This window comes from Tupaia chinensis, unplaced genomic scaffold (genome assembly GCF_000334495.1).
Source record: "Tupaia chinensis unplaced genomic scaffold, TupChi_1.0 Scaffold000271_1, whole genome shotgun sequence".
Taxonomy (NCBI): Eukaryota; Metazoa; Chordata; class Mammalia; order Scandentia; family Tupaiidae; genus Tupaia; species Tupaia belangeri.
In genome coordinates this window covers 3,670,887-3,695,042 of record NW_006159752.1, presented here as the reverse complement: position 1 = coordinate 3,695,042, position 24,156 = coordinate 3,670,887, and the positions used below count along the sequence as shown (strand labels likewise).

The 24,156-nt window shown below is 41.7% G+C and overlaps 2 protein-coding genes across 4 annotated transcripts in view; one reads left to right on the top strand and one right to left on the bottom strand.

Annotated features, from left to right (window-relative positions):
• The window catches only part of VPS37A (VPS37A subunit of ESCRT-I), a 51,927-nt gene extending 46,882 nt beyond the window's left edge, over positions 1-5,045 (top strand). For all 3 annotated transcript variants that reach the window (XM_006149704.3, XM_006149703.3, XM_027772352.1), the window contains 3 exons: positions 1,416-1,559; positions 3,088-3,168; positions 4,617-5,045. In XM_006149704.3, the coding sequence (XP_006149766.1) occupies positions 1,416-1,559; positions 3,088-3,168 (225 nt within the window). In that variant the 3' untranslated portion in view covers positions 4,617-5,045. The remainder of the gene's footprint in view (positions 1-1,415; positions 1,560-3,087; positions 3,169-4,616) is intronic.
• Positions 5,046-10,183: 5,138 nt separating this feature from the next.
• MTMR7 (myotubularin related protein 7) overlaps positions 10,184-24,156 on the bottom strand; it is a 139,989-nt gene continuing 126,016 nt past the window's right edge. The window contains exons 10-14 of the mRNA XM_006149702.1: positions 22,051-22,100; positions 18,524-18,724; positions 16,152-16,292; positions 14,298-14,424; positions 10,184-10,762 (exon numbers count right to left, since the gene is read on the bottom strand). Coding sequence (XP_006149764.1) covers positions 10,400-10,762; positions 14,298-14,424; positions 16,152-16,292; positions 18,524-18,724; positions 22,051-22,100 — 882 coding nt within the window. The 3' untranslated portion in view covers positions 10,184-10,399. The remainder of the gene's footprint in view (positions 10,763-14,297; positions 14,425-16,151; positions 16,293-18,523; positions 18,725-22,050; positions 22,101-24,156) is intronic.

Below are 24,156 nucleotides of genomic sequence, written 5' to 3'. Positions count from 1 at the left end.
TCTGCCAACTTTTTTAAGTTTGGTTTACAATTTGGGGTCTTTTGAGATTCCATTGTGTATTTTAGGATGTTTTTTCCTATTTCTATAAAAATAAATGTCATTGAGGGTGGCATGGTGTTTAAGGCGACTGGATCCCACGTGGCCAATGGCATAGTTGAATCCTGGATCTGGTGGCTTGACAAACCTGTTGAGCACATGTGCCTATATACCCAAAATCTCAAAAGAAAAATAGGGGATTGTGGTGTGGCCAACCCCTAGACAGTGCTTTCTCACTTTTTCTCTCTCCCTCTCTCTCTCTCTCTCTCTCTCTCTCTCTGGGAAGCTCACATACCCTAGAGCAAAGTGAAGAGAAAAAAATAACATTGAGATGATTTCATTGAATCTATAGACCACTTTGTTTAGTATTATCATCTTAATTAGATCTTCCTACATCTTCTGGCTATCTTTCTATTTACTTACATCTTTATTTCTCATTTTCTATTTACTAATCCCCCCAAGGAGAATGGTCATGCTGCAATCCCTTCTCATCCATTTTCCACCTCTTGCAATTTGGGGCACACATGTATATGCATCCGGCATGCTTTTCAAGCTGCTTGGTCCAGGTCTCAAACCATATAGTCAGCCATGTGGGATCCAGCCACCTTAACCACCATGCCACAGAGTCTTTATTTAGCAGTGTTCAGCAGTACTTTGCTGTCTTCTGTAAACAGGTCTTTCAGCTCTGGTTAAATGTAATTCTATTACTTTGGCCACCTCCTGTTCCTTAGAAGTTAGTTACTAGATCCAGAACACATTCAGAGGGAGGAGATTACATGGGGGCAGGAGTTACCAGGAGGAGCAGATCATAGGGGTTCATTTTAGCCGGTGCCTGACCATGGTGACTTAATTACAAAAACTCCAGGAGAGGGACCAGCAGTTGGCGTAATGGCTATGTCGCTGGACTCCCACGTAGTTGACTGTGGTTCGCATCCCGAACCCAGTGGCTTAAAACTCACGCTGGGCGTGTGTGCGTGCGTGCTCAATATCCCAAGAGGAGAATGGAGGAGAAGGGATTGCGGTGTGGCCATCCCGGGGTGTGTGTGTGTGTGTGTGTGTGTGTGTGTGTGTGTGTGTGTGTGTCTGCTTTCTGTCTCTCTGTCTCTCTCTGTCTGGCGAGAGCATGCGCCCTATAGCGAAAACCTCTCAAAACAAACAAAAAAACTCCAGGAGAAGACAGTGATGCCCAACTTCTCTTATTTAATAGAGTTAAGTATTCCTCTCCCCACCCCTGTATTCAGATGCTGAAGACTGGGTGGGGGATATTTTTTCCGCAAGGAAACTACAGGAGCCATGTGTCACCTTTCCACCTCTTCCTCATTTTCTTTCCCCCTCAGGAATTGTTCTGGGCTCCATAAATACAATGCTTTTCTTTCCAGAGCTGTAGTGCAAGTGCCCTCCAGGCAAGACTGAAAGTGGCTGCACATGAAGCTGAAGAAGAATCTGATAATATTGCCGAAGATTTCTTGGAGGGAAAAACTGAAATTGATGATTTCCTCAGTAGCTTCATGGAAAAGAGAACAGTATGTAATACTCCTCAGTGGGGGACAAGTGACAGTGTGATACCAGCTTACTTTTCAGTATACTCATGAGTAAAAGCCTTTAGCACAGAGTACTAAGCTGAGTTTAGGTGCCGTCAGAGGAATCTGAAGAGCCTCTGTAATAATGTTCACTGGACCAATATACAGTGTATTCATGGTGGAAAAACGCTATACTGAAATGATACACAGTGATTAAATGTAAAAATTAATAATTTTAAAAAAATGACCAAAGAAAAATTTTTTAAAAATGACCAAAGAAAATTGTAGGATCAGTATAAATCTGTTTTGAATACAAAAAGGTAAATCAAACAGTAGTTTCAGAAATGAGCATATCTGTATCTTTCTGTAGCAACCAGGAAATCAGCTTCACTCTAGTCTCAATAGTTATACTCCTGAATAACCCATTTTTACAAGTTGTTTAATAATTGATACAGGTTAAGGGAACCAGCAGTTAGCGTAATGGCTATGTCACTGGACTCCCACGTAGTCGACCGTGGTTCGCCTCCCAGACCCAGTGGCTTAAAATTCACGCCGGGCGCATGTGCGTGCATGCCCAAGATCCCGAGAGGAGAATGGAGAAGGGATTGCGGCATGCTTATCCCCCCGGGGGTGATTTCTCGCTTTCTGTCTGTCTGTCTGGCGAGCACATGCGCCCTATAGCAAAAACCTCTCAAAAAAAATTAAAATAATTGATAGAGGTTAAGAAATAAATTTGAAAAACACTGAGGACATTCTGGAACAGTGTCTGTACTGATATTTCCATTGTATCAGAAGGAAAACCAGAAAATCTATTTAATGGTTCCTTGGTCTTTATTATAGTCCTAAATATTTACCTAATTTCTTTGAAATATCACATTATATTTATTTATTTATTTTAAGAAGTTTTTGCCTTCGGGGGCATGTGCTTACCCAAGAGGAAGAGAGAGAGCCAGTGAGAACGACAGTGAGAAATAACACCCGCAGAAGAGATGGCCACGCATCCCTCCTCTGTCCTTCTGGGATCTTAGGCACATGTGCCCAGCGTGATTTTCAGCCCAGTAGGTCCAGGGCTTGAACTGTAGTCGGCCATGTGGGAATCCAGTAACAGAACTGCTATGCCATCTGCTGGCTCCAGAAATAACATGTTAAGTGTCATCTTTTGTTAGTAAACTATATAAAAATATATGTGCCATATATATGTATCCTTTAAGGTAGGTGGGGCAGATTTTATAATCCCATTTAAAAAGATAGGTTCAGAGTTTGTTTTACATCCTGGAAGTTTGCAGGCAAAAGCTATCCTACAATCAAAGTTAAATGATTATTATGTTGTCAGAAAAGTCATGATGTATTTTTTCTATCTAAAAATGTGTCATGAGTTTTCCAACAACCTAATATTACTTGTTACTAAATTCTGAGGCAATACTAGCTAACTTAAACATTCAAAATTTGAATATCAACAGGTTAGAAGATTTATTTAGAATTCTGCTATAACTTAGGAAGTAACTGGTATTTTAAATAATTTATCTTCTAGATTTGCCACTGTCGAAGAGCCAAGGAAGAGAAGCTTCAACAGGTGATAGCCATGCACAGCCAGTTCCATGCTCCACTGTAGGTACGTCGCAGTTCAGGTGTGAGTCGCAAGGCCGTCGCTTCACTTTTCCTGCGTCCAAGTGCTCTGAACGGTACCTGTTTGTGCTGCAGTCAGCATAATTCTGTCTTTCTGGCTACTGTGCCTTGTGACATAGAATGCTTTTATGCATATTAAGTATAATGTGTAAATAAGCACGTAAACATCTTTTGGGTATTTTCTCTGTATGATTTTGGCTTAACTGAACTGTTTCTTCACGCCTGATAGCTCCTTGTTTAGAGTGGTAAGTTATAGTTCTGTTCTCTGGGTGAGTGCGTAGAGTATACCACCTCACTTGGTTGACGTATTCCTCCTTTTACATTTTTTCCTTTAAAATTACCTTCTAGTCTACCTTTCCCATCTTAGACCCATACTCTTCTGACCAATCCCCCTGACTTTAAGGTTCTCTTTCCTATGCAGCATTGGCAGAGTGATCTTGAAATAGCACTTCTGGGGTAACATTTCTCTGCTCCAGATCCTTTAATGAGCCCATGAAAGAATCAATGCCAGAGTTCTGTTTTAAGCTTTTTGTAACCCGGCCTGTATTTCAGGTGTTCCTTTTAAATTTCCCCTAGTGTGGTCTTGCATGTCCTGTTCTTCCTTCCACTGCCACCTTGTTCATGCTCTTACCTGGCCTCAAAACATCATCCTTTTCCTCTCCATCTATTGTGTTTTAGGAATGACCTGGCTCTAAGAACCAGTTTCCACCCCAGCAGGCTTAAGTAAAAACTTATGTATTGGATATTATCATGATTGAGCTAAAATGAAGGAACGTACACTTGGTCATTTGAGAGTGAAAACACTAGAAGCCACTCAACCAAACAGCTCCTCTTTCTCAAAACCATTCTGAGGCTGCTTGCTGATTTATACGTCTCTGTTCTTATTATTTTATTTTATCTTTCATCCATTGTTACCCACCAGTTTGATCCTGTCGTCTGACCCTGCACGCAACCAATGAAGACAATTTGAGTTAGTCTCTTTGGGTCCCAATTCAAATTCCCGGGAACCAGACTGGCCCAATATGGGCAAGACAGGCATCTTAGCCTAATCAGTTTGGCCTAGACATTGGTGTCATGTGGTCCCTTGCCCAGCTGAGTGGGCTGAAGGAGTGGACTTTGTGAAGGAAGCAGAGAGAGTCCATAGAGAGGGGGAGTGGCTACAGGGAAGGAAGTGACAAACACTTCTCATCTCCAGCTCAAACACATCTGCCCCTTGCACTTCAGTGTCAGGATTTGTTTGCTTTATATCTTATTTTCCAAATCATACTGTAAATTCCTTGAGTAGGAGGTGATTTTTGATAAGTTTGGATTTCCCGTAGAAGAGAACGTGGACACTGAGTAATCGCTTATTTATATGAACACGCCAGAATTATTGCCTTATTCCTATATTGTTTTTTTGTTTGCATTTGTGTTTTACTTTTATTTTCTTTCCAGATTTTCTTGGGGAAAAAAAAATGAACTGCCAAGAGAGGAATGGAACACAAGCTAAGCACATGATTTTATACTTATGATTTGCAAATTGGCATTTCATCACAGTGGCTGAATTTATAAATATGTGGATTACATACAGCACTCAGACTGATTTTGTACAAATTAGACTCATTCTATGATCTTGCTTTGAGAAATTTTTCTGCACTATTTGCACTAAAAATATTTATTGTGGATAAACCCTATCATATTTAAGTTCTGCTGTTCCTCTTACTATTGATTAAATGCTTATGCATGTAATTTTAGCTAGTTTTCAATATTTTATAAACTACTACATTTAAATTTGTATTTTTAATTTGAAGCTGCCTCATTTCTTTATCAGGAGTGGTGCATTATTTAGATTATTTTTCTCTTAACCTTTCTGGGAAATTATTTTCAACTGTGGAAAGATAATTATTTTTTTCTTTCTTTCCTGAGAAAATGTTCAAAAGCAATTTGTTTTCAAAAACTCATAGTGTCAGGAAATACCAACCTGCCAGTGTGCCATCGCAAGAAAGTAACTTTTAATACCTACAATAAATCCAGAGAGCAGGCCAGCTGCTCATATAGATCGTTTTATTTTTAAAACAAAAGATGCATTTAAGAAGCAATATAGGTAAATATTTTACCTAGTTGGAAAAAACTGCCTTTTACTTAAACCTGCCCAACACAAACGTTTATGCTAATTAAAAAAATAAATAATCTGATGGGATTGATGGTTGGTAAGAATGTGCTTTCTAAATTTCTACTGTTAAAATTCAAATCAATGTTTTTCTTAATAAATAGTGTATCTAGACACAAAAAAGTCAGTGATTTTTTTTTTCTGACCTTTACTGTGAACTACCTTTACCTAAAATAAAAGCTACAGTAATAAGTAAAATTAATATTTAATGTTTAGGCAATCCAAGTTTTCAATGGATTTAATTGAATTTTCTCTTTAACTAGTATTATACTATATTCACTAGTTTGCGTCTATACTATGTCATACACTGAACACGTTTCATGGGTAGCCCTAAAAATTCATAGAGAAGAAAACTTTTAACTACATATCCAAACCTTGATAAGGTTTGGATCACAAAACAACCTAATACTTTTTTTTTTTAGTTTTTGCTATAGTATGTGTTACTCACCAGAGACAGAGAGAGACACAGAGAGAGAAAGACAGACAGAAAGAGAGTGAGAACTCACCCCCTTTCAAGGCAGACAGCCACGCCACAATCCCTTCTCCATTCTCCTCTTAGGACTTTGGGCACATGTGCACATGCATCCAGCATGGTTCCCAAACTGCTGGGTCCAGGACTTGAACCACAAAGATGGCCATGTGGGATCCAGCACCTTACCTTCCATGCCACCTGCTGGCCCCCCAATGCATTTTATTTAATTCCACCCCAATAGGACTGTCATTCCAACACCAGCAAGCAGTACAGATGATCTCTTCTTCATTCTCTGTTCTAACTATATGTGTTTTTGGCAATAGGGTTTTTGTTTTTAGGAAAAACAAAATTATTTTCTTAGAACTGAAACATACCTAATGTTTAGTCTGATTTTGGAATACAAGTGTTCACATGGGCCATAAAGATACAGTGTTGGATACAGAAAATAACTTTTATGAACCTTCTGTCTTCCCACAACTGTACTAAGCACATGTTGTTTTACCTTCAAAATGGCCAGATAAGGAAGGTATGATTATTCCTCCTGACTTACCGATGAAATAACAGAGCTAAGCGTTTCAGATCTGTACGAGCCCCTTGGGTTCTCAGGAACCTGTTCTCACTGCCGTGGTGTCTGAGCTTCATTTCTCAGCAGTCGCCGCAGTGGAAGGTAAAACAGCCCCACGCTTCTGCAAACATCGAGGATTCTCAGAATCCAGGTGTACTGCAGGATAAAAGACCAGCCGCCCACAGCCCTTCTAAACCAACATTAATTCCTGTGGTCTACTAATTTTATTAAGTACTTACTAAGAATAAGGCATTGTGGAAGTATTATACAAAGAAATACGATACCATTATTCAAACATGGTTTAGGTGCTTATTTACTTTCCTCTCTACCAAAAAAAAAAAAAAATCACTTTCTTATGAGTAAAATCTCTTCTACATAATCACATAATTCATCTCAAAGTTTTTTGTTCTTTAAACTTGGACTGCTTCATTCCCTACCAGTTAACAGCTTGTTTTATCCTCCAAAATAATTGGATAACCTCCTTACAAACCAGTCCTTAAATGGAGAAGTTCGGCTATAATTATCAACATTGACCCAGGGAAAGGAGTTCAGATATAGGTTCTAAGTATTATCCAGGGTGGACGGAGTCTGCATTTGAATCTGCTTGTGATTTGGGCTTCTTTATTATAAGAGTATGTTACTGGATTTTGCAATTTTATGGCTTTTTTTCTTTGTAAAAAAAAAAATGGCTATTTTGGAAAAGCACTGCCACAGGAAAAAAAGAAATGCATGCTAAATTAGGTACTCTGATCTTACTTTAATATATAATAGAAGACTAGAAGAAAATCAGGAACACAGGAGTTATCAGACTATTCAGATTTGCCATAGAGATTTAAAGGCTATCACCTCAAAATGGAAGAAAGTTCTGAATCAAAGATATCTAAGAGATATCTATTTTAAAATTGGAAGAAATCTCTAGGAAAAAATTGAGGCAGGAATTTATATAGAGGTTGTTCAATGAGTAGGAATAGAGGTGGTTTGACAAGTATGTCTGAATCATTTATTTTAAGAGAGGTTTTTGCTATAAGGCACCTGTGCTTGCTGGAGACAGAACATGAGAAATCACCTCCCAGGCGTGATGGCCATGCCACAGTCCCTTCTCCATTCTCCCCTCGGGATTTTGAGCACACATGCACAAGTACCCGGTGTGAGTTTCAAGCCTCCAGGTCCAGGACTTGGACCATGGTCAGCCATGTGGGAGTCCAGCAATGTAACCATTACACCACCTGCTGGTCCAAGAATGTCATTTATAGCACTTCGAGGAAGCTCAGATGCTTTTTAGGAGAAGTAAACTAGTCATGTGCTCTTAAAGAATAAAAATTTATTCCAGGGCATCCCCCTTTTATTTACTCAACTTCCTTTATTTTATAAAAACTTAAAATGATCCATTTGCTGAGTCATGATGAAAAGTTCTTACTTCATATCAAATTTACCTGGACATTACTAAATAATCACTTGAGCTCTGAACATTACTGGTTAGGGAGTAATACACCTGAGTCCACTTTCTATTTTATTCCCTAGGCCTTAAACCACTGCCCTAAACAAAATGCTCCCTGATCGCTGTTCGATTTAAAGATGAAAATGTAGTGTTAGATTTTAGTCTTATGTTGGCCATGTTCTTTCAAGGCTTTGACAAAGTACAATAAAGTCTGTTGTTGTTTGTTGTTGTTTTAAATGACAGTGTGAGAGAGAATGGGAGAGGGGCCCCCTCCACAGGGCCTGGTCATCCCCTTCCTCCAGCCCTCCAGCCTGACCGGTCCTGGGCACTGTGCGTGTCCCCAGTGTGTTGCAGGCTGATCAGGCAGGGATGCGAACCACAGTCACCAGGTGGGGTCCGGCTTCTCTAGAGCAGCGCATTATCTCCGTGCCGTAGAGCTGGCTTCACAAGAAAGTTTTAATAAGCAGGACGTGTAACCTTTTATATAAACTCAGTGTTAGGGCAACTGCCAATAAATAGACTAAACAAACGTATACTTAAAACGTCCTGTAAAAAGAAGGGGACCGAAGAAAGTTTATGGCTCCGATGTGGAAGGCATCACATTAAAAAGTTAAAGTTTAAAATACCAACCATGTATACTATTTGCTTTTCAAAATAAATGCACAGTCCTGCTTGGCATAGATACTGTGTCATTTTTTTTTTTTTAAGTGACTGTTTTTTTGTTGACATATACTGCCAAATGGAAGAAATCAAAGTCACATCCTTAAACATGAGGCAATAGCTTTTCCAAGAGTGGGAGACTACAAGAGTGGCATGATATGAGTTACATTCTAAAACTGTAGACACCGTCACCATTATATCCTAAGTATTTATTATTAGCAAGATAGCCCCTATTGGATTACGGTGTATTGCAGAAAGTGAGTTCACATGCCTGGCTTAATATGGGGAGTGCTCAGTAAAGACTGTATATGTCTATGCTAGAAGAACCTCATTTGCTTTATGTTTTATATTACAGTGATTTTATATTACAGGTCTCTAATATTTTATTCTGTTTAGACATGATGAACAACACAATTACACTGTATTATTTCATTTATATATATATATATATTGCTATGCTCCTTCCAAATCTTTCATCAGAGATTGCAGTAGTGCTGTTTGCCCTTCTCTTTATCTTGTTCCCATTTCAGCACAGTTTGATACTTTCTCCTGTAAAAATCTAACACATTCGAAGTACTGATGTAAGTTGTGAAAATTAAATTTAATCCCTTTACATTCTAGAATGCAGTAATATTTAAAAAATCATACAGTGTGAACATTATTTCTCTCTCCGAAGCTGCTTCTAGCCAACTTTTTCCACTAGGTTTCTTCAGATCAAAAAGTTGAGGTCTCCCAGGAAAGTTCCATTTTTGTCGTAAGACTGGGGAGTGACTCTGCTTGAGAAAGCGACAGTACGGCAGGCAGACACCAGTGGTTAGTAGCGTCCTCCCTTTGTACACCTAATGGTTTTACTAACGATGTTCACCCTCCACAGTCAAAATACCTTTTAAAAAAACATCAGTTAATGCAGATGCACATTAACCAAACAAAAACTTTTCAGAACTTTCCGTAGTCAGTGGTCATCAGATTTTACTAATGTTAATTAATCCATCTTAATTAGTCACATGATTTCTAAAATGATAGATGGCAAAACGTATCCCCTTCATTAAACAGAATGAAAACCAACCCTCTAGTTCTGACTGGACTCTCCCCTCACTGATGTGCTGACGTCAGGATCAGGCCGGTGGCTGGCCCCACTGTCCTGGTAAAGTAGTCTCTGAAACCATAATAAAAGGCTGTTTTTTAAAAAGCTAGTATGATCTGAATTCATATGTAAGCCCTAGAGGATGAATGTGGCTCCTCCTCTATTAGGTGTATGACCCGTGTTAGAGGGAAAAATGCACTATAGGTTCTACCATCTTGCAAATGAGGAGAAAAAGAAGAGATTCCAGATAAAGGCAACCAAATTATCAGCAGTTCAAAATATATCATCTGAAGAGAAGTTAGTGATGATTATACCTGAAAGGTAAGCTGAAGCATTCACTAAGCTCCTCACACCTTCTCTGCAACGTATCCATCAACCAAAAGGGTGCCTCTCAGCAGCGTGCCATGCTGTCAGAAGCACTGAGAGCGACCTCAGGGCTGCCCCGGTGAGCAGGGGTTGGAGAAAGCACGTCTGCTCGTGGACGTGAAGTTAAGAGAGAAGGTCCTCGGAGCAGCAGGTGAGGGCAAGGAGCTGGGGTTCCAGGTGGCCATGTGCTATGACCACAGAAATCTATGGGTGGAGCAGCTGCTCTGTAGGGAGTACTATTTTCATGGTCTAAAATGAGTCTCAGAATGGTAAATAACTTTGCTTATATTGATAAAAGAAATGGGGACTCCCTGTTCTTCCACATATAAAGAAACTACAAGCTGAGATCCCCCCTTGTGGCTGCGTCGTATAGTCTGATGCCACGTACCATTTCATGAGCTACTTTTATTTTGAATTGCACCGTTCCCTTATCTTTGGAAGTGTTTCTCGTGTGCCCTTCGCTTGGAACTCCAAAGAGAATGTTCAGGCGGTGAGAAACACGGCTTCGTCAGAATCACGGTCCTTGCCGCTGTCTTCACTCGGGGCATGCTCCCCGCCACTCGGAGACCGACAGCTCAAGTCCTCCACCCCGGACTCTTGATCACTGTTGGCTGACAGATCGGGATCAGAGCTCTTCAAATTGTCCTGGGTTAGAATCAGGGCAGAATCCTCATCACCTTGTGAAGGGCTCCTGGACGGAAAGGATTTCATGTTCCCGCTGTAATCCTGGGGGGTGTTGGCGGTGCTGTTGTCTGAGGTAGAAAACCCTGAGTGTTTGCTGGGTTCGCTTTGCTTCCTCTTCACCTTAGTGTCATTTAACTGGACTTTCTGAATTTTTTCCAGCCTCTGAAAAAGATTACCATTTTAGGGAAAAAATAACCATAAGTTACCTCTTTATATATAAAGTACCCTCCGATAGTCTTACCTCCCCAGCTGGGTGTAATGTTACGCACATGGGATTTGGGTGGAGGTGGGTTCAAACCTGGACTCTGTGGTCTTGGACAAAATCAATTCTGCAAGGTTTGCTTTGTCTCCAAGGTAAGGGTGGTGAGACTTCCTTACCTTCTGTGTGTGTTGTGATATGAAAGGCAAATACCTCCGTTTCCTCTTTCCTTTCTAGACCTAAATGGTTTTACATAATGCTTTTCATTCTCTGTCAAAATACATTTTTTTAAAAAATCAGGAACATGGGGTGGTTATTATCTAGTTTTTAAAATTGAGATAAAATTTACTAACCATAAAATTCACTTTTCTTTTTTTTTTTTTTTTTAAGAGTTTTGCTATAGGGTGTGTGTGCTCATCAGAGAGACAAAGAGAGAGACACACAAAGTGAGAAATCACCCCCTGGGGGATGGCCATGCCACAATCCCTTCTCCTCACTCTCAGGATTTCGAGCGTGCATGTACACAACCCTGGCATGAGATTCAAGCCTCTGGGTCTGGGACTCAAACTGCAGTCAACCATGTGGGAGGGCAACAACATAACCATTATGCCATCTGCTGGTCCCAAATTTACCCTCTTAAAGTATATAGTTCAGTCGTTTCTAGTGTATTCACACGGTTATGCACATGCACACATCACCACTAATTTGAAAACATTGCATCACCTGTCTGAGAAAAACCCTGCACTTGTTAGGAGTCATTCCCGATCCTCCCCACAGTCCCTGGCAACCACTTACTGACTATCCATATGCTACGCACAATCCGGACAGTTCATATACATGAATCATGCAGTACGTGACCTTTAGTTGCGGCTGTGGTCACAGCTTACATTCTCCAGGTCATCTGTATAGCAGTCTATAGCAGTACTTCATTCCCCCACCGGGGGTGTATGCACTTGCCAGAGAGTGGGAGGAGTGAACACACAGGGACGGGACACACCACCATCCCTTCTCCATCTCCTTTTTGTGGGGATTCTCGGCATGCACGTACACGGCTTAGCCTGTTTCTCAAGCCACCAGGTCCAGGGCTTGAACTGCGTAGGTAGTCATGTGGAATCCAGCTGTTTTAACCACCAGGCCATGGAGCCAGCCCTACTTTGTTCCTTTTTAGGGCTGAATAATCTGTTACATGGGTATGTTTTATTTCTCTGTTCATCAGGTCATGGACCCTTGAGTTCTAGAAATACTCTGTACCTTTGATGTTGGCAAGGGGGTGTTTGAAGTATTACAGAGTAATTCATGTAAGTTCTGTTTACAAGCTCTGTGCTGGGCAATGTGAGGAATATATTCAGATCAGCCAGCCATGCAGGACACATAACACCCAGAGAGGGTCCCTCTTACATAGCTTTGGCTTCTCCCTAACACCTGCATTTCATGAACAGAGAGTAAGCTGCAGGGAGGAAGGAGCACCCCAGCCCTGGGAAAGAACAAAACCAGGATGTTCTGGTGCTGCTAAGAGAGCATTCCTGGCAGGAAGAGCAGAGGAATAGCAGGTAGGGAGATGCTGACTGTGCAAGCATTTCCATTTTATTGAGGGAATAATGGAGGATTAACACAGTTGCTTAGACTAGATATGGAAGACTAAAATGCTACACTCAGGAATTCTGACTTTGTTGTAAAGAAACGAGTTTTTATATAAAAGTGCTTTTAGATATCTAAATTTTTAAAAGAATTATTATTTTTAGAGTTATTTTTGCTGTAGGACAATGTGTACTTATTGGAGAGACAGAGCAAGACAGAGAGACAAAAAGCGAGAAATCACCCCCCCAGGGGGTGGGGGACAGCCACACTGCAACCCCTTCTCCATTTTCCTTTGGGATTTTGGGCATGCATGCACAAGCGCCTGCTTTGAGTTTTAAGCTGCCAGGTCCAGGACTCGAACTGTGGTCTTCCATGTGGGAGTCCAGTGATGCAACCACTATGCCATCTACTGGTCCCTATTATTATTTTAATTTGCTATAGGGTGCGTGTGCTCACCAGAAAGAGACAAAGAAAGAAGGAAAGTGGGAAAACGAGCCACCAGGTCTAGGACCCAAACAGAGGTCGGTGATGGAGGAGTCCAGCGCCCCAACACCATGCCACCGCTGGCCCTAGATGTTCTAAATTACTTTAAAACCGGCCCCGTGGTGACACAAAGGGCTTTGAATGGCAAAAGCCTGAGCTGCTCCCCGGCTCCAGAATGCTCACCTCACCTGGCTCACATCATGCTCTGTACACTCCTTAGCCCTGTCCCAGCTCTGGCCGTACACATCCATGGCACTCTGAAGACTCTCCAACAGGACCTCTGAGCTGGAAGCCCAGCTGTCAGCATTTCTTGTGAGGTAGTGATTTTGAGAAACAGTTAAAAACTACTTCGGTAATGAAACATAACGCTAGAAGGCAGAGAACACTCCCCTTAGGCCCAAAGATGTTTGATTTGACTTTGGCAGATTTATACACCACTAAGATTTGTGCTTAAAACCAGTGGTGTAACTTTGTGAATCTGTTTCATCTGTCTGGTTCCAGTATAATCTGAGTTTGCAACTTGACGCTTAAGAACTTGTGCAATAGTTATTTCTTGAATGGTGATGTTTGTAGAATACCATGGAAAAAGTGGAGTCATTCCCCGCATTACATTTATATGCCCTTTATTTTGGGACCTTGAACCATAAAGCACATCCCAGGACATCATTTCCAGCAGTCCTTTGGGCAGAGAAGACTCAGAATTCGATTTGTAGTAGTCTTTCCACCTTTACTTAGACTAGCGGTCTGAAAATAGGAAACTGGTAGGTCTCTTGCAGTGATGTTAAGGCTTTATGAGTATAATGAAGAACTTTAATTATTGATAATTTCCCAGCTTTCACCCTAGTGTCTTTTTCTATTCTAAAAGGTCTTTTTTAAAAAAGAAATCTTTCATCCTATTTAAAATACTGAGGTTCAAAAAGTTGGGTCCCAAAGAATAGGAGCCTGTGGCCAATTCTTGAGCGAGTGAATGGCATGATGCTGGGAGGTGTTACGAAGATGGGTGACGCAGAATGAAGCAGTGTGTCCGAGTGGTGATCCGCTGAACTAGAGTGGTGTACTTGGAAAGAAAGTTACCCACTTAGAAAAGCATTTAAGCGGACAGGCAGATGGCGTACTAGACTCCCATGTAGTTGAACGTGGTTCAAGGCTCGGACGTGGTGGCTTAAAACTCACACTGGGTGCATGTTCAAGATCCAGAGGGGAGAATGGAGGAGATGGGATTATGGCATGGCCATCTCCCCAAGGTGTAATTTCTTGCTGTCTCTGGTGAGTGCATGCACTCTATAGCAAAAATCTCTCAAAGAAAGAAAAGAAAAGAAAAGAAAAGCATTTAAGTATATTATAATCTCTGTAGCCAAGCAAAGGGAAGTTATAGACGCTTTTACAGAGAAATAAGCACAGAAAATGGATTAACTATTCATAGCAAGTGGGTCTTACTTCTTCCAGGGCCTCCAGCTCTTCCTCCAGCTGCTGTGTCTCCTCCTTCACGGCCATGAGGTAGTCTGTGACCGACTGTCGGGGCTGCAGCCCCTTCTCAAAGCGGTTGTACATCCCACTCCAAAACCTGGGAAGGAAGGCAGCACCGTATGACAAGCCACACACCAGTCTGAAAACTCACACGCTTTACAACCACAGTCTTACTGTGTTAGTGATAACCAGATCCACGTTTCAAGCTCAAAAAGCCATGACTCAGAGGGTAATTTTAAGTTGCTGTTTTCTCTCTTGGGTCAGTAAACTGGGGGGGAAATGAGTTCATGGAGAGCCTACGTGTAGGTGGCCCTGAACAGGAAGCAGACAACCTAAAGCAGACGGGAGCAGCACATGGCACGCGTGGTGTGTGCTGTTTGCTTTTCAGTTTAAGAAAATGGCTCTTAATTTTGCACTTCAAATATTGTGGCTGTATATTTAGAATCTTTCTGTTACAAAGCAGCTTTTTTCTCGGCCTTTAAATTTGCTGAAGGCCGTGTGTGCTTGTAGGGAGGGAGAGAGCACCCCAATGTGTTGTGGTCACTCTGCAATCCCTTCTCCATCCTGTTAGGATTTGGGGTACATGTGTACATGCACCTGGTGTGTTTCTGAAGCCAGGCAGTTGGTCATTTGAGATCCAGCTTCCTTAACCACTAGGCCACAGGCCTGGCTGAGTGAAGAAGCCTTTTAAACCTCAAGTGTTTAGCTTTTGTTTTTCTCAAAACCACCAAAAATTGTGTATCTGCAGTAACTCCTCTCTTTGATCTTACACAATAAAGCACACTGGGACACAAGTGAGGGTAAATGGTGTTATGACCAGGTACACTCAGGCCCACTCTGCCTGGTTTTCGCCCAAGTACCTAAAACAGTGCTTGGTCCTCATTATCTGTTGGCTGTTTGCAATACAAGTAATGTCCAATGGGTGAGATGATGGGTTTGCTAATCCTCCTGAATAAATCATCACACATTCCATTCCTGTACTGTCAAATCACACTGTGTCCCCACAGACATGTACCTTTCTTACATGTTAATTAAAAAAGCTAGTTGAAATGTAGCTGCAGTGTGTCTCGATAGCTCTTAAAACTGCTATTTTTCATGAAATATGGAGTAGTGTTTTTTTGTTTGTTTGTTTTTTGTTTTTTTTAGTATTAACATTTTTTCTCTAAGTCCGGGGGAAATTAGATTATAATAATTGTGATAAAAACACGTTGAGAAATGAAATCTATACAGGAAAAAAAGCCAGTGAAAGAGTGTTGGAGGGGCAGGGAGAGGAACGTGGTTTCGGATTCTTCTGTGTAAGTTTATTTCTCTTCTGACCTCTGAGCCATTTTTCCATAACATACACACCTAGAGAAGAAGTGGATGGGTCAAGTATACCAGCCATGTCAAGTACGTACCTGAAAGTAAGTTATTTCCCCAAGCAAGTATTTCTATCAGGACTTGATTCAGCAGAGACAAAAGGTGAGCTACGTGGTGACCACCGTCAAGACTTGTGACTCTACACTTGGAGGGCACTGAGCTGCTTCTCTCTGTCCTTCCTCCCTTCCTTTCATTTTAAGAAAAGTAACTGGAATTTACATTCTAAAGATACCATTACTATACAACATCAACTTCTGAAGAGAATTTCACATTTAGGGGAAAGGGAGAGGGAGAGGACACAATGGCAGAAATACCAGATGAGAAGGTATTCAACATCGCTCTGGTGTGTTCTGTGCCTAAAAAGGCCTTCAATATCAGCGTCTCATACACGTTGGCCTCTAGGTGCGAAACAGTGCTAGAACCCCAGCTCCTGTTACAGCCGCAAAGCTCCCGCGGCTCACGTACTTGTACATGAAGTTGCACGGTGCTGTAGGGAGGTGAAAGGTTCCTTGCATGTGGCTGTGATCCGCTCTAAACAGAGGATTCAGGTAGTCGGCCCGATTCTTCCACAGGTGAGCCCACAAAGAGTATGTTCTTTCTTGAATTCTGTTATTAAAAAAAAAAAAAAAACACACACACTAAAAATGACGCATCTGGGTTCTAACAGATAGTAAAATGATAAATTGGGTCGTCAGAAGTCATGACTATTTTTTCAGTTTTTCCAGGTAAAAATGCACCATGACTTTTCCGATGACCCAGGAGTAGGTCTGACAGTAGAAAAGCAGAATGGCAGTCCAATTGTCATGGTAAAGCAGGAAAGCAACTGATAAATGTTACCTCAGTACTACGTACCTGTGCTAGAGCAGGGCAGTGAACGGTCTGCAGGGTAATGGTGTGTGTGTTGGGGGGAGATCCTAACTCCTCTCTAGGCTGGACTGGGCTTGGCAAGATGTTTAATTACACTGAGTTTAAAAAACAAACAAAAACCCTGCTCTCTAATTTTTGCCTCCCCTCCCCAGACATTGAACATTTATTTACCAGGCACTGTCCTAAATGCTTCACGTGTCTTTTTCTCATTGACCCCTCTCTGAATTCCTATGACATGTCATTTTACAGAGGAGGAAACGGGAATAGAGATTAAGAAGTTTCCTCAAGACCTACAGACAGGGAGTGGAAAAGGCAGGATTCAAACCCGGGCAGATTCAGGTCCACCAAAACTTAAATTCACCTCCATTTATTAGGAACCACAGTTGAAGTTCCTCAGAGAAAACAGTCTAGCATTCACTAGAAAGATATTTTATTCTGTTCCACTGAGAGAGTATAAACCTACTAGAGTTAGCTTTATTTGAACTGATTATTTACAAAATTAAATTGGATGATGTTATACATCCATAGTAAAAAATCATTTATTCTATAAACATTTCAAAAATGTCCTTATTTGCACTTCCTAAATCACTTTGTTGTCTTGATTTTGACTGTGATTTATAGTTATTTATTTGTTTATTATTTTTAAAATTTGTTATAGTGCATGTGTGCTCACTAGAGAGAGACAGTGAGAGAGAGAAAGCAAGAAAGCAAGCTGCCAGGTCCAGGACTGGAACCGTAGTCAGCCATGTGGGCGTCCAGCACCTTAAACACACCACACTATCTGCTGGTCTCAGGATTTATTTTAAAGTCCATGTATTAGCTACTTTTACCCCTGGGTAAATCAACAGTATTTTTGTTATGTTTTTAGGTTTTTATGCCATAGGATGCATGTGTTTGCCAGAGAGACAGATAGTGAGAGGGAAAGTGAGAAATAACCTCCACCCCCGCTCCAGAGAGATGGACAAGCCACAATCTTTTTTTTTTTTTTTTGAGAGGTTTTTGCTATAGGGCGCATGCGCTTGCCAGAAAGACATAGCGAGACAGAGAGACAGAAAGCGAGAAATCACCCCCAAGGGGGATGGCCACGCCACAATCCCTTCTCCATTCTTCTCGGGATCTTGGGCATGCATGCACACACGCCCAGCGTGAGTTTAAGCCATGGGGTCCAGGACTCAAACCGCGCTCAGCTACATGGGAGTTCAGCGACATAGCCATTACACTAACTGCTGGTCCCAAGCCACAATCTCTTCTCCTTCATTCTTTTCCTGGGATTTTGGGGCATGCATGCACATGTACCTTGTGTGAGTTTCAAGCTGCCAGGTCTGGGACTTAAACCATGGTCAACCGTGTGGGAGCCCAATGCCTTAACCACCATGCCTTTTCCAGTTTTATTTATAATCCTTATTATGACAGTATATAAAGCAAATATGTCTTTTTTTTTCCTTTTAAATGCAAAAATCACTTTATCTGACTCCAGAAATTTTCCTTTAAATAGTGTCTCAGGTTGACTGCGGTTTGAGTTCCAGACCTCGTAGCTTGAAATTCACTCTGGGCATGTGTGCATGTGTGCCTAAATTCCCAAGAGGAGAATGGAGGAAAAGGGATTGCTGCATGGCCATCTCCCCCAGGAGTGATTTCTCACTTTTTTTCTCTCTGTTTCTTCAGTGAGTGCACATGCCCTGTGGCAAAAACCTCTTAAAAAAAAAAAAATTAGTGTCTCAAGGCTGTCAACTTGTCTGTGAATATCAGGCAGAAACTAAGCAGGGGAAATGAGCCTGTGTATCTCTCTGTCAGTTGATGCCACTTAAGTAATTTATGAAATGATGTCAGAAAAAAAGAAAAAAAGCTTTATTCTGTCAGTATAGATATGTAACTAAGTTAAAAAAAAGAGTCCTAGAAATTATGAAAGGCCACCGGAAACTCTTCATCACCAACATCTTCAGACAAAAGGGAAATTCCAAAAGACTTACTTGAGTTCTCGTCTCTCCTTCTGGCTGTTACACAGGAAGTTTCCAAATTGGCAGGAATAAATGTGATGCTGAATGTGAATCAAAAACCTCTCATTGAACTCAAAGGCACAGGGAAATTGTTCCATTAGCTGCCAGACACACTCAATGAATTGATCGATGACTGGAGAGATTTCTTTTGGGTCACCATCTAAATGGCCATATCTATAAAACAAAGGGTTAAGAGACTTTCAAGTCAATTAAAATAAAATTAGAGAGCTTTAAATGCAAAATCAATCATGCATGCAACCCTAGTTCCTAAGTAAATCTTAGAGGCTCAGGATGTGAAAAAGTAGAAAGTAATTTTTTGTGGTTAGTGTTGTTTATAAGCCAGAAGGCTCGTGTGCTCATCAGAGAAAGAGACAGGAAGAGCGCTCCCCGGTGGGGCACAGTCACACTGCAGTCCTTTCTGTCTGCCATTGGGGTTTGGGAACATACACACATCCCCAGCATGTTTTTCAAGTCACTGGGATCAGGATTCAAACCATGTGGTTAGCCATGTGGGATCCAACTCCTTTACACCACTTAGGCCATAGCACTGGCCTGAAAAATAACTTAAAATTCCAGTTTCAGGGGCCAGCAGGTGGCGTTGTGGTTAAGATGCTGGACTCCCACATGAATGACCACAGTTCAAGTCCCAGGCCTGGTGGCTTACTTTATTACTTTCTCTCATTCTCTGTCTCTGGCGAGCTCATGCGCCCTACAGCAAATTAAATAATAATGATATAAAATTAAATAAATAATTATTTTTTAATTCCAATTTTGGGGTCAGCAGGTGGGGCAGTGGTTAAGAGCACTGGACTCCCACAAGACTGACTGCAGTTCGAGTGCTGGACCTGCTGGCTTGCTTTTTCACTTTCTCTCTCTGGTCAAATTAAAAATAGATAAGTAAATAAATAAAGTTAAATATTTTTTTTTTAAATTGCAATTTCAAGAGAAACTTTGTAGTAAAGGTCTAGCAAGAGAAGGGAAGTGTTCGTGTTATAGTTCCAAAATAGAGTGCTTATGATAGAGAGAATCTTCCAGGGAGCTTTCCATAGCTAAAGAGCATTGAGAACTTGAAATCTTCCCCTTTAAATAGTGATGAGTGGGAGAATGAAAAGTTCTAAACAGCTTTAAGCTTTAAGGCTTTCCCTTGTTTTGTTGGGAAGGGAGGAAGAAGAAATACAACTAGAAAAAAAAAAAAAAGAGCTTTCCTGTTTCTAGGGCAGAGCTGAAACTTGTCATCAACTTTCATTTGGGAACACCAAATCCACTTGTACCTCTCTAGCTCTCTGATCTTTGTTTTCCAAGAACATGTCAGAACTTCTCCCTCACAGTTGTACTGTTTTTGTTTAAAGAATTATTTTATTTATCTTTATTTATTATTATTTGTTTTTAAATTTGACCAGAGAGAGAGAGAGAAAGTGAGAAAGCAAGCTACCAGGTCTGAGACTTGAACTATATAGCGAGCCATGTGGGAATCCAGTGTCTTTAACTACCACACCACCTGCTGGCCCCCCGACAGCTGTATTGAATTTTAAATGGAAACTGCCCAGTGCTTTATATGAGTAGGTAATTTTTAGAAATAATCCAAAAGGGTTGCTTTGGATGCTATCAGACAAAATAACAATACAAAATCTCACCTCAGCTATGGACAATCATCAGCTCAAAGGACAGAAATGAGCAACGATCAGCCTAAGAGTGAAAGTGTTAGAAATCGTCGCAGCTTCTCAGAAGCTGCATCCCATCACTTCGGGATGCCCTGAAAAGAATCACCTAAGACAATCTTTCCTCACTACACAGTCATCCAGCTGGCCTCCAGCCATCCCATATTCTTTCTGCCATCTGTCATCTATCTTAGAGAGCCTACGGCCGAGGACACTCAGGAGTAGCCCAAACGGAAAGTAATAGCAACTCACAAAGTTCACTTACTTGCTTGGGGACTTTAATTTTTCATGTATAATATGGGATTATTGTACTTTCCTGGAATAATATGGAAATAGAATTCCAGAAAAACCACAGAATTAATGACCAGTTAATGCTAATGGCAAAAACTACAAAAATCTATATGAGCAACTGCTTGAACTCAGAATTTATTTTAGGAGAACAGACTGAAACAGTTCATTTGAAATATCTCCTGAATTTATTAGTATGCTGCCTACATTAAGTTGTAGCACCAAAACACCAGACTAAGTACAAGGGCAACACTGAAGCTGCAGAGATTAGGGCCAGCCCTTTAGCCTCGTGTTAAGGGACCTGGGCTCCATGGGGCTGACTGGGAGATCTGAATCCTGGCCTCGGCGGCTTGAAAATACACTGAGAGTGTGTGCACGCAGGCCCCCATTCCTGAGAGGAGGGAGAAATGGAGAAGGGACTGGGGCATGACCTCACCCCACTGGGGATCCTTTCTCCTTCCTTTTCTGTCCCTCTCTGGTGAGTGTACATGCCTTCTGGCAATTAAAAACAAAAAAAAAGGATTCCGAGATTAGAGAACTTCGGAAGCCAGGGCAGTCACTGCCATCAACACTAACAAAAGGAAGCCGATGGCTTTACAAACAATGGCTCTATTTATTCAGACCCAATTATCTACGCCAGGCCTGGAGCTAGAGTAGTTACATGCTTTTTTATTTTTTATTTTTAGGTTTTTACCATGGCGCATGTGCACTTGCTGCAGAGAGACAGAGAGGGAAAATGAGAAATCCCACACTCAAGGGCGAATGGCCACACTGCAATCCCTTCTCTATTCTCCTCTTGGGATTTTGGGCAAGCACGTACATGCATCCTTCCAGGTCCAGGACTTGAACCGTGGTCAGCTGTGTTGGAGTCCATTACCTTAACCACTATGCCACTGGCTGACCCCAGTTACACACACTTTAAGACATTCTTCCTATAACCTCACAGAGGCAGGCCATGGCCATTGCACAGGTGGAGGACCAAGGGCCAGAGAGGACAGATGCCCGAGGTCCAACAGTGACAGTACTCAGTCTGGATCTGGACTGGGTGTGTCTGGGTAAAGCTCGGGCCACTGTCCTGTATGATTTCACCAGAAATACCAGGGACAGACTTCCCTGGAACACACAAGCCTGAGGACCAGCCCAGTTCCATCCCCACTGGGGAAGATCCAAGAGAAACTTCCATAGGCCTTTCACGACTTGCAGCCTAAAGCGAATGTTTGTCCTTCTGAAGTGGAATGTCATCGACCAAACGTGTGTGCGGGAAGGGGGGGGGGGCGGTCCCTTCTGGGTCAACTAATGAACAAAAACATTCTCTCTCTCTTCTGGAGCGACTGGACATTAGTTATTTCTGCCCAACTAACTCCAACAGGGAACCAGGAGTAACAGCATCATTTACGTGTAATACAACAAAATTTGAACTTTCTTAAAAAGATACACAAAGTAAGAAGCCTTTAGGAAAGAAGGCTGTTTCCCCTTGACACTCAATGGGAAGTTTCAGAAATGGTGCTCTTTATTTTATACATTCAGCACAACAGAATTAGAAATATGTCTTACCTGTGATTAAACTTATGACCAAAGGATATCCAGTCCTTTTCAATTAATACCTACACAAGAAAGAATATAAATGCCATGGGGAGAAGCAAACAAAGTATAATAAGAGACCACAAACAACAACGCTAACCAGTGCCGAAGGGCTCAGAGGGACCCGGAGCAGAAGTCACCGTGTTCAGATAACCCGCAAATAACTGGCCTGCTTTGTCACTGCTAGAGAGACGCTCATGGCAAGGGCAAAGCTGATGGTCATCCATAAAGAAAATAAATGGAACGGATGAGTGGAAATGTAATACCACCACCCACTAAGCGCTGCCTATGTGCCAGCTCTGTCTGTAATGCTTTACATAGGACTGCATCTCATCGTGGGATGTTCTTAGTGTATCATTAATACTCTCTGATACTTGGGAAGACCAAGTGCAGAGAGGTCAGTATTTGCCCAAAGGGCCAAATAGTGGAGCAGCCAACGTGACAGTCAGAGGCTAACCCACCTGGGGAGGTGCTGGGTTCTGCCTGGAGACCTCCCTGAATGTGCTGAACGTGCTCATGCCCTAGGCCTGGCTGACCTGGCAGGTGGACCTCGGGTGAGACCCTGTTTTGGAAGCTATCACTTCATGGAAGAAATAAATGGGTAAGCTTAAAAAAATAAATAAATAAAAGTTGTAAATGCTGTTTCATAATCTATTTCTCTCCACTCCAAATTCTGTCTATTAAAGACATGATGTGTCCTCTCAAAATAATGTTAAGATGCCTCTTTACAAGAAAGAATTAGGAATGTTTTCCATTGATCGTTACTACACATTAGAATTCTAGACAGTGGGGTTAAGGGATATGTTAGAAGTTTCGGCCCTGTTTCTTTATTTTTTTTTAGATTTTTGCCATAGGGCACATGCACTCACCAGAGACACAGACTGAAGGAGGGAAAGTGAGAAATCACCCCAAGGGGAAATGGCCATGCCACAATCCCTTCTCCCTTCTCCTAGGATTTTGGGCACACACACACATGCACCCAGCATGGTTTTCAAGCCTCTGGTTTCAGGACTCAAACTGTGGTTGGCCATGTCGGCCAGCACCTTAACAACCTGCTGGCTCTCAGCCCCGCTTTTAAAATTAGTTAATGTAAGTTTACAGAATAAAACAATGTATAATCAAGTAATATGAAATAGTTGCATCAATAGCAATGCTCTAAAATGACCAGAGGTTTCCCCTATGAAAAATATGCACTGGTTGGAATCTGCCCTTGACAACCTATAGGCATTTTCCTGGGGTTGTAAGTTCAATGGGGCACAATTAGAACAAATCAATGGCAGAAAAGGATGGGGTGCAGAAGATGGGCCCCATGGCAGTGTGTGACTGGGAACTCCCCATTCTCCAAATGTGAAGGACAGACGCCAGCCCTTCACCTCAGTCCAGGAGGGAGGCCTGAAGCAGGAGGGCCACTTGAAGTCTCCCTGCGAGCAATTAACTGAAAGTTCTTAGACACGCCCCAAAAAAGAACAGAGAAAAAGAAAAATCAAGAGAGGAAACCTCCTTCTTGTGCCCCACAGTGTCAGTGCTACATGGACACTCGGGAGGGCTCCTCTGCAGCATCTGTGCCTAGCACGAATTCAGGATCCGCAGAAGTCTTCCTACCAAACCCTGGCCCAGGAGGCACTAGGCACTCCCAGTCACCAGAAAGCCCCTGCACTCACGGTAAAGAAACCTTAGCAGCTCAGGAAGGCCTGTCCCTGATGCCCTGTAGTTGAGAGCACCATGTTGCATTCAGACACCACACACTAAAAGGCTCAGGCTCCAGGAGAGGACGTGCTCCCAAATGAATTTTTCAGTATTGTCATTCAGAGTTCTGAAGGTCATCTTAAAAAATAAAAACTGGAGATGAAAACAGGTTTTGCATGCCTAAGACTGAAAAATGTATGTCTGAAGTGTTTTCCATGATATATTTATATTACTTAAAACGTGAAATACTTACAAGCAAATCAGGTGGAAAAGTCACTATTTTACAAACTGAATATAATTTGTGTTTACCTCCAAGTTCACACTCAATAGCATTGATTTGAATTGAATTCAGTATCTCAGAAATGTCCCTCTTTCTGCAAAGCCTATTTCATC